General features: G+C 35.5%; 1 protein-coding gene across 1 annotated transcript; it reads right to left on the reverse strand.

The window, feature by feature from the left end:
* Positions 1-205: 205 nt before the first annotated feature.
* On the reverse strand, positions 206-8,458 carry LOC110894438. The gene is made up of 24 exons (XM_022141666.2): positions 7,987-8,458; positions 6,387-6,458; positions 6,223-6,266; positions 5,600-5,711; positions 5,436-5,507; positions 5,268-5,330; positions 4,968-5,045; positions 4,781-4,873; positions 4,537-4,656; positions 4,342-4,428; positions 3,977-4,189; positions 3,861-3,908; positions 3,469-3,723; positions 3,311-3,378; positions 2,907-3,151; positions 2,770-2,838; positions 2,632-2,696; positions 2,367-2,536; positions 2,195-2,273; positions 1,868-2,114; positions 1,693-1,738; positions 1,439-1,547; positions 1,187-1,249; positions 206-532 (listed from the first exon to the last, which is right to left on the reverse strand). Exons 1-24 carry the CDS (start codon positions 8,296-8,298, stop codon positions 452-454), a joined length of 2,811 nt encoding a protein of 936 aa, XP_021997358.1. The 5' UTR covers positions 8,299-8,458; the 3' UTR covers positions 206-451.
* Between the last annotated feature and the right edge of the window lie 2,578 nt (positions 8,459-11,036).

The following is an 11,036-nucleotide window of genomic DNA, read 5'->3' on the forward strand; positions in this document are numbered from 1 at the left end:
TTGAAAATGAGCATTGAACTAGTCAACCAGAGAAACACGATACAGTTTTAAAAGGACTAAGTCCTCCAAGTGACTAAGCTTGAAATTCTCCATACGATCACCAATTCATCAACATAATCAACATAATCTCTAATTCACCGTGTCCATCCCATTATGACACAATTTGAAAATGAGCATTGAACTAGTCGACCAGAGAAACACGATACAGATTTAAATGGGTACGGGTTAAGGGTGATGTCTTTGACACGAATTAATATGAGTTATGTTTGATTTCGCCTATTCAACCTGCCAACCCGAAATCCTTCAATCTAACATGATCCACATCCCCTAGACTCAGTACTAGATTTTCACATAAGAACATACATTCATTAATTAATTAATTTGTTTTATGCGTCTAATAAATTCAAATTAAAGACAAGGTTCTTCAAAGACTGTTGAACAAGAACAAGATCTACATGAACCGTTGTGAACCCAAGTCAAGAAGGGTACGGAAGAACGTATGAGGGTACACCGGCGGTTCCTCTGCAAGCGCCTGCAACAAAAGCAAGAACGATATGCAGATCAGAGCTTATAAAGAAAGCTTATGTAGTAAATATCAGATGACACTAAATTAGAAGTAATCAGTTTGACTTCAGCAGGGTGATGTAATTCATTGCTAACAATTGGGTCCCATTTTATGATATGAACGAGGGACCCGCCTCAACGAGACGAGAAACATACAAACAAACCAAAATGGCATAAACCCACAATGAAACTTATGATACCATATAACATTCAATCCTTATTCCAAAGAAGGCCATGTTGGACTTCGAAAGTCAAACCAGACTTTATACATAAACTGAAAAGAATTTCTTTGACATTTACGTTAGCTTCGTTTAGTTTAACGGATTTCTGAAATTGTTCATGTAATCTTTGGTACCCATCAATTTTGAAGTTGGGAAAATTAGTTGTTTGACTGTCAGAAAGTCTGATATGAACTTTTTTTGGAATGGATGGATGACCAATATTGACTTACCAAAAGTCAAAACAGATACTTCTATACCCATAAATTGTGAAACAATGCAGTTATAGTAAAACGTTTTTTGCCGCTTTGCTAATGGACAAATACGCAAATTCAATTTTTTTCCTAACGAGGAAAAAAACATTGCAGTTTTCATGTGATGGGGCATCATATATCTAGACTTACCTGATGAATCAATACTGTCGAGGGGGTCATTCCGGGCACGGTATTGACTTCGATAACTAAAACCTGCGATCAGAACCAAAAATTAGGAATTATTGCATTCATGAGACAGTTTTCATGGGAAATTTGTTTCTTTTTGCAATTTTCATGTGCATAAGCAACAAAACCTTGCCTCTATGGCAATCGAGAGATGGTTTTTCTTTTTATTTTGTATAAAAAATAATCATTTTGAAGGATGGGAATGCATCGCCATACCTCTCCACTATCAACATTTACAAATGCATCAATACGAGAAAATCCTTCAAGCTCCAGAGTGTTAGCTACAAGCTCAATCCGTTCTTTGCATCTGGTTAACGCCTCGGTACTAATTCAGGAATAAGAAAAAAAAAAAACAATCACATAATGGAAAGTTTTTATATAATAAAATACGGACAAAACGTTACAATGTTACATCCAAAAACTTTTACAACTGCTTTTGAGGATGAATATAATATTATTACGTAACTAACCTCATTATTGACAGTGGGGGTGGGGTTAGATTAATCCCAGTTCCACCTGCAAGAAAGTGCTTGCTAAATTCAAACACTAGTTGCTTATATACTATATCCGAAATCAAATATATTTTTCATTTAATGAAAAAGTTTATACAAAAAAGAAAAGCTACGAAATTAAGGTACATGTTACCTTGAAATTTCTCTTCAAGTGATAATATGTCACCACTTTCTTTAACGGTGACACTTGGCATCAAAGAGCGCATGGAACCTCGTTTTCCTATGACCCCGACAGTTATTTCAACCCATCTACTACTTCCTTTCCACATCAGACCATTTTGACTTCCTGATTTGACCATGGTGATCTCATCCGTTTCAATAAAAGGTTCAAATATTAACAACTCTGGTGGAGGAACCGGCATCTCAATTAATCCATGTGCCTATGCAACGATAACATTATACATTTAAACAAATTAAAAAAAAAAAAAAAGAAGAAAAAATGAATAAATTATTAACATACCTTTGCAAAGCTATTTGGAGGAATTCGAGGAAGACAATCTTCCAATGCTTTTACATAAACGCCAAGATCCTCTGCGCAACTGAGTTTTCAAAAAAGAAAAATTGACAACATATAATATGATACGATACACATAGAAACATAACCCAAATACACATATTCATACGTAACTTACCAGAGTCTTGCAACTCCAGTGGAGCATCCGTCTCGTGCTGGTTTGATACAAACGGTTTCACATTGTAGTTTCGATACGACCTCATGCCAAACATCAGAACTAGAAGAATTCACAAGATCTTCTTTTCGCCTAACCTCCTTGTTTATAGTAAGAACCCCCAAGTTCGTAAGCTGTTCACACAAGCTCCATTAGTGCTACAATGGCTTATAAAAAATTACCCGTTACCCAACCTGCCCGACCCACCCATGTTAAGTAGTTATCGTACATGTTTAACGGCAAGAGATGTTGCCACTTTGTCCATACATATCTTTGAAGCCGAAAATCCAGGACCTAGGGTAAGGACAGAGTAGAATAAATAAACAATTAAATATTTTAATATCAGTAAGAGAAATAAAAATGGCACCTGTATAAGGTACTCCTTCAGCCTCAAGCAACGACTGAAGTGTACCATCTTCACCGATACCTCCATGCACTGTTGAAGCATTTATATTAATTAATCAATATCTTTTCTACACAATTTCTATCCAAGTATCTGCAAACCTGCAATGAAAACCGTGGCTTGAACTTCTTTGGCTAGTTTTATCCAGCTGTCCAGTGTGAATTTAATAGGCTGTTCATCGGATATATCAAAACCAGTGAACCAATTGTGGTGTTTCAAACCACTGGCTACTTCTTCCATTACTTGCTTTCTTAAATGAGACGTGAGTGCGGCACGAGCAGGCTCCAGTGCTTCTGTGCAAGCATCAATCACTTCTTCTGTGGTATGTCTTAGCACAAGGGAATAACTATATGCACAACAAAAACATATATTTTGAAAATAAGTCATTATTGTTTATAGTCATATAAAATTATACTTTTTCATGATTGATTTCTGCACATAATCACTCTTGTAACCAAGTTATAATGTATTTACTAAGCATATGGCAATATCAAGCTCAACTTACGGTAATGACCAAACCGTCCTCGAGCTAATATCATTTCCGGGAGCAAGTAAACAAGGAGTTACTTCCACCTGTAGCATATATACATAATTCAAGCAAAAACAAAACAAAATAGAACACAAATAGATAATGGCAAGTATCTTTTTTCTAAGAAAGCTTACATCACCAGATACTTGAAGATTGAGCCAAACATTAGTCCCGCTCATAAGAGACACTTGGCGTTCAGATGTGTCTCCACCAAATATCACAAAAACTTTGCCAACACCTTCATTTTCAGAAGTCTGTTGACCAAACTTCGAAGACTTTGACTTTCTAGGTGACCCGTTTGACTCACTACAGTATGAAGCAAGGCTTGGGAACCGTAAACAGGCACGCTGAATAATGGTTCTCAAGATATTTGAGTGGGAGAACCCAACCTAAAACATCAAATTTTCCATGTAATTTACAAGCTTAGTAGTATAACAAAGTAAGCAAAAAATAAATATAAATGTCACATATTTCTATTATGTTAATACCCGTAACAATTTACAAATCTCAAAGTTGGCAAGATTACCTTTGAAGCTTGCTGAAACAGAAAACTAGTTTGTTCCATCCCACTTATCTAAATAAGATAAACATGTTAATAAAGCACACGTGCATGATTACAAATAAATATATCAAAAGTCTTACCAAGTTAATATCGGTAAATAAAACGATTCCTGATTCAGTCCTCCCAAAATCATTTGTTTCTGACGATGTAATAATACTAGAAGAAGGTGGTAAAAACCAACCATCAATTCTTGCAAAATCCCGTAATCCAAGTCGTTTGAATAATATAGAGGCCCCTTCCCGAATTTTTTCTGTTACATCTAACGGAAAACGAGGCGGAGTGTGATAAACAACCTGTATCAGGGGTAAAATTCATTATTCATTTCATTTAAATTAACGAACCACCACAGACAATATGAAGACAGAACTAGAGGCGGCAATTCCCGACACAAAAAAAAAATCCACCAAAACAAATTACCACCCGTTTCTAAAACGACTCGTATTACCTGCTGAGTGGGAAGATACTTCCTCCTATAGTTAAATATTGCATCTTTCTCACTTAAGTCCGCACTTACGCTAGACTGAAGTTCCACCTGATTAACAATGCAATGCAATGCAATGCAAATTAAAAAACAACTGTCTTATCGGTTTGATCATTTGGTATTTTCTTTTTGAGATGAAGAGAAATAAACACGGATTACCTCTGTTGGAAGGAATACAACTGGTTGGCAGTCAAATTCAGAACCAACATCAAGAACAATTGCGGTAAACTCTTTACCTCCTTCAAGAAAAATTTCAACTATGACCTTATCATCAATCCCCTGTCAACCACAAGTAGAAATAAAATCATCAGAGACAAGGATCAAACTCCACTTATATGTATGGTCATAAACCAAAAGTGGAACCAAAGTCACAGAATTTGAAAACGGAAAAGACGAAAAACACCTCAGAAATTATTTCTCCAACTTTGTAAAGGGAATCAGCAACACCATAAGCAACTGTAACTCCGATACTTGATCCTGCTCGTGTTGGTTTTACCTGAAACCATGTGAGTAAAACTTAGGTATGCAGCATGATCAAAATTTTAATGTTTCCCCATGATTGATGATAATAACTCGGGAATGATAACTACCACAACTTTTCCTGAATTAGCATCTACTTGATTGTCATGGAACCATCTTGAAAGACCAGATTCATCCAATTCACTCCCCTGAAACAATAATAAAAAAAAATGTGGACCAAAATCAATACAAACATTAATGTGATATTTATGATTAAATCGCTAATGTCTACCAAATAATCAGCATCAAGTTTAAAAAAAAAAAAAATCCGTAAATATATATTGAAGAACTGCTTGCATACACACAAACATACCAATTTTATTACCGATATAATACATAAATTTTAGAGCTAAAAAAGCTAAGGAAATCACCTGTAAGACAAAGTTGGGTACGGTTATAAAGCCTTGTCTCTTAAGCTCCAAGGAGGCATCATACTGCCAAAGTCAACAGAATGAAAAATGAGCACTAATTACAATAATGCGTGCTAAGAAATAACTTTAAAAAATAATTTGATTTTTTCTAGAATATGAAAGTCATACCTTGTCAAATGCTGTACGGCATTCTTTTGATCTTGTTCCAACAAATGGAACATTTGACTTTTCAAGAAGCTCCTGAAGAGTCAACAATAAGCAAAAACATCTTATTATTCCTACAATAAGTTTTAATTTTCTTTTTGGTAATATATATTGGCAGAGATTTTAACCTGAATGCCACCATCTTCGCCAAAACGGCCATGTATGACGGGGAAAACTATGTCCACAGATGCCGCTAGGTGTTCTGCAAACTCGGTCAAAGTGTCAAAACCTTGTGCTACACTGGCAGAAGACGTAATAAGAGATTTCAGTGTACCCAAAAGAAACAAGAGTAAGAAATTGAATACACAAAAATAGCAGTAGCAAAATGAGAGGGTTGAGTAACGGGTCAATATGGTAACTTTTGGTATAGATTAGGAGGGTAGATAATCCAAAATGGGAGGGTTGGATTGAACTGGAACGGTTTTGGTGTAACATTTTTTTTTTTTTTTTTTGTAAATATATAATAGTGTGCCAAATATGGTCAAAAATTTTTATAACTTATTAATATTTTTTTTTTAAAATATAGTTAATTAGGAGGTTTTATAATGAATAGAAAAACTTTGGGAGACTATTAACCCATTTGATCCAAATTCTTTTAATCTTAAAAATAAAAAAATAAAAAAATAATAATCTACCCCTTTAACATGTTAGAGTTTTAGAGATAAAGCATAACCCAAACGTATCCATTCATAAGTAAATGGGTCATATTGCCAGCTCTATAAATAAATTCAAATCCTGAATGACAAATTACCTTTCAAGTTTGAAATCAAAATCAGCAGGGGTATTTGAATAAACCTGCAAATGCAATAGGCATAATTGGGAAGTTAAAATACTATTTACCCACTGACATCATAACCACCTACTGATGCTATTCATTAAGATTCCCTTATAATGTCATTAGTAAAATATACAAACCTGAGCAGAGGATATTGCATATGCATTGAGATTGGGATCAATGTAATAGCAGCTTACATGCAGGTCATCCCCCTGATATAAGCACAGACACACCTTAATCAGTGTGTAAATATGCAGCCACAACATATCATTAAACTTCAACATCAAAAAGGGTTCGACTAGTCGAGGATCGGGTTCGAACCCGAGGGGACGTGTCTCGCAAACGAGGCGAGGCGGTTCGAGCGGTCCGAGTGCACCATTTCAACCCCTACTCGGGTATTCACCACACTCTCAACCTCAACTTTTTTACTCCCAAGCTTAACAACCGACTTTTTAAAACACCGAACCCCAACCTAATTTTCCACCACAATTATTTTCACACCCACACGGTCCAACAACGGTTGCACCCGGCCGGTACGAATATTCAATCGAAGCGCAAAAACCTATTTCGGCCCGTTTGCATATAGGAGGCCGCCAATTCAATCACCAAGAGAGAATGTCGAACACTCGCTTCCTTTAGTGTCTTTTTTTCTAATTTAATGTAATTTTATTTAGTTTAATTTAATGTAATGCCTTTTTTTTAATTTAAAAAATGTAATTTTATTTTGTTTAAAATATTTTTAATTATTAATGCATAATTTTCAGAAATAATTTAAAAAAAAATAAACGAAATGGACTACTCCTCATGAGGGGAGCACCCCTTACGTTACATTTGAGGCAAAATGGAGACTTAAGAGGTGAGTTGACATGGCAGGGTATAATTGGGTGGGGTGGAGTGGTGTTCAGAATTCGTTTCGAATTCGATTCGATATCAAGAATTCGTTCGATTATAAGAATTCGAATTTGATCCAATTCGAGTCAAGTAAATCGAATACGAATTTATAATTTCAAATTCGATTCGATTCGAAATCCGAATAAAAATTATACATTTTTATTTATTATTTTTTATATATAATACATATATAACTTTTATTGGGTTATACTATAAATTATTTTCAAAATTTATTCAAAGTATTAATATTACCCATTACCAAACCCACTACATTGCCCATAACGCAAATCTATCAATAGATTTCTAACCGTAAAAATATTAACTTGTAATGTGGAGTGGTTATTCCCGACTTCTCGTTTTGAATGTTAGATTTATAGTACTTTATTTGGAACTTTTTAATGTGATATGGTGCTTTATGGATGCTTTAAAATTTATGTTTCACTTTGATAATTTGTTCGAAGAATCTGAATCAAATCGAATTTATTCGAATTCGAATTTTTAGTCGAATATGAATTGGGTTTTCTATTCGAATCAAATTGGGTAGGTTTTAAACTTTTAATCGAATTCAAATTCAAGGAAAAATAAAAAATATTCGAATAATTCGAAAATTTGATATTCGATTCGATGAATACCGTTAGCATTACATCCTAATATATATACTTAATAATTTTGATGGGACTATGAATAGCAACTTTAATAAAAAAATTTTTAAGATTCAATTTACCACTTTTACTTTTAAGTTAATAAAAGACATTTAGTTTCATTTAATTTAAGGGTTTTTTTTTTTTTTTTTTTTTTTTTTTTTTTTTTTTTTATTAACGAAACGACCAAAATATATGAAATGAAAACCTGAATATGATCAAGCACTGATCTAGCAGAATTAAGCGATATCCCACGCTCAGCAGATGGTCCTCCGCAAATCAGCCCTACTTTCAAAACCCTACCTTTCTCTCTCCTCTTCTCACTCTCTCCCTCCACTTTCCGATCATCAACAGCCACCGCTTCACTGCGCACAATTCCTATTCCACGAAACACACTTCTTCTCCAATTCTTCCGGTTCACAGCTACACTCGCCGGAAACACCACATCGGAAGGCTGAATTCTGGGATTGGTGGAGGAATCAAACCGGAGTTTGGTTGAGAGAGAAGAACAAGCAGCCATTTTTAGATTGAGAGAGAGAGATTAAAGTCAGTGTAGAGTGAGGTGTATTTAAATGGCTATTCTGGCCGGCCGGAGGAAATAAAGAAAGAATGTATATTTTCGGAGGTGACCGTAGTGGGTGGTGCTTCTGTTGTCATTTGGTGCGATTCTTTTGTTGTATTTTCTATTTTAAATATTAGTCACCAAAACAATCCAGATTTAATATGAGACAAAAATGATTCTACTTTTATAATCAATAATAATTGGCAAATTGGATTTAAATAATCCCAACTCATTGTTATTGGCCAATAATAATCCCAACTCATTTAATCACCAATAATAATCCGAACTATTCACTTTTGTTTGTAAAATACTCCCAGTTAAAAAAACACTAACTAGGTTAAAAATTTGCTGATGTGGCATCTGATGTGGCCCTTTTAGCTGATGTGTCATATGACGTGGCAGCTGATGTGGCAGTCTACGTGGCATTTTTGATGACGTGGCAACTGATGTGGCAGGTGACGTGGCAAGCCACATCAGCAAATTTTTAACCTAGTTAGTGTTTTTTTAACTGGGAGTATTTTACAAACAAAAGTGAATAGTTCGGATTATTATTGGTGATTAAATGAGTTGGGATTATTATTGGCCAATAACAATGAGTTGGGATTATTTAAATCCAATTTGCCATTCCATACCTATATTATAATGCGTACCAAAGTGTCCATGCGATGTGGCTTCGGGTGTGTATGGTTCGGTCGTTTAGTTATCATTCTTAGGGGTTGTTTGGTAGCCTCTTAATAGTTTAAAACCTCTGAATGAATAAGAGGTAACCTCAAGTATGAATGGTTAAGAGGTAACCTCTGAATGGTAAATCATCACATGTCACATTCTTCTACCTTCTCATTGGTAAAATTCTTAATGGTTCCATTAAGAGGTAGCATCTTAATGACCATTCAGAGGCTACCAAACAGCCCCTTAATCGAAAACAAAACTAAAGTTATCGGTTAGTCTATTTTATTAACTAATTGATTTTCGGTTCATCAATTCGGTTTATTTAATTAGATTGACGATTTTTGGTTCAGTTAATAACCAAAATCAAACTTTAGCTAAAACTTTTGCGTAGAAATAAATAAATTTGACGTATAAATACATGAAATAGAAATAGAAATACATGAAATTAAGGCGTTGTCCTTTAGCGCAAAAGTTGACAGGCGGTGTCCTTTACCTTTCAAAATCTTGCACGTTTTGTCCTTTAAGCCAAACCCAGTTAGATTTTTTGGTTAAATCTAGTCATGTGCAAGACACATGAGGGTACTATTGTAATTTCACCATTTAAGGGACTATTGTGTAAGATAAATCAATATGTTGGGACCCACCCACCTACTTTTTCTTCTTCTTCATGACCCTTATCTTCCTAAAGTTAGAATTGTGAAAGAACTATCTGCATAGAATTGAATGAAGTGTTGTATTTCCTCCAAAAGTAATTAAATACGTTTGAATTTCATAGATAACAGAATAAGAAAGAACTTAATTCAATTTACAACCATACATTTAAAAAGGAATATAATGTATATTCTAATATTATTGCTTCTAAGGTAGCCAGCAACAGAAAGTAGATGAAGATTAACTAAAACAGAAGTCACGATTTTTGTATATATTTATATAGAAATCAACAACCATCATGCCACCACCCTCTACCACCACCATTCATCATCTACAACCACCATCACCACCACCCTCCACCGCCATCTCTAAATCAACAACCACCATCGACACAACCACCACCCTTCATCATCCACCACCATCTCAAATCAACTCAACAACCTAAAAACCCCCAAAACCAAAAATCCCCAAAAACCCTAATGAGTCTTCGACTATTAACGAGTCTCCGGGCACCAACGATTCTCCGGCCACCACCGAGTCTCCGACCACCGCCGATTCTCCGGCCACCACCGAATCTCCTACCACCCACCTGCAACCGGCCTTAACACCACCTCCACCGCCGCCTGTAACGCCACAGCCACCCACTCGCCATCCACCCACCACCCACCCACCTGCAACCGGCCTTAACACTACCTCCACCGTCGCCCCTAGCACCACAGCCACCCTCCACCCACCTACAACCAAACCCACCACAACCACCCGCCATAACCACATGCCATATCCACCCTCAAAAGTTAGATTGTGTGATATAGAGAGAGTGTGTGAGAGAGTAAGTTTAGAGAGAGAGAAAATATGAAGATGGAGTTTTAGTTACTTCTCAGAGAGAAAAGAGAAAGAATGAGGTGAATGAGGTGAGAGATAGAGAAGTTAATTTTATTTAGATGTTTTTATTTTTTACAAAACAGTCCCTGAGTATAAGTTAGTTACACAATAGTCCCTTGAATGGTGAAATTACAATAGTACCCTCATGTGCCTTGCAGATGATTAGATTTAACCAAAAAATCTAACTGGGTTTGGCTTAAAGGACAAAACATGCAAGATTTTGAAAGGTAAAGGACACCGCCTGTCAACTTTTGCGCTAAAGGACAGCGCCTGAAATTTGATGTAAACATAAAGGACAAAACTTGTAATTTACTCTATATCAAAATATGAATAATCGGTTTGGTTCGCTTAATTTTGGTTAAACGAGGCTACAAAAAACTGATAACCGGTTTTTGGTTAATTCGGTTTTCGGCTAATCGGTTTTCAGTTATTTAATTTCTTGGTTGATTTCGGCTCAATTTTGTATGCTTACATTAACGATTCACTTATTGCTA

This window comes from Helianthus annuus, chromosome 16 (genome assembly GCF_002127325.2).
Source record: "Helianthus annuus cultivar XRQ/B chromosome 16, HanXRQr2.0-SUNRISE, whole genome shotgun sequence".
Taxonomy (NCBI): Eukaryota; Viridiplantae; Streptophyta; class Magnoliopsida; order Asterales; family Asteraceae; genus Helianthus; species Helianthus annuus.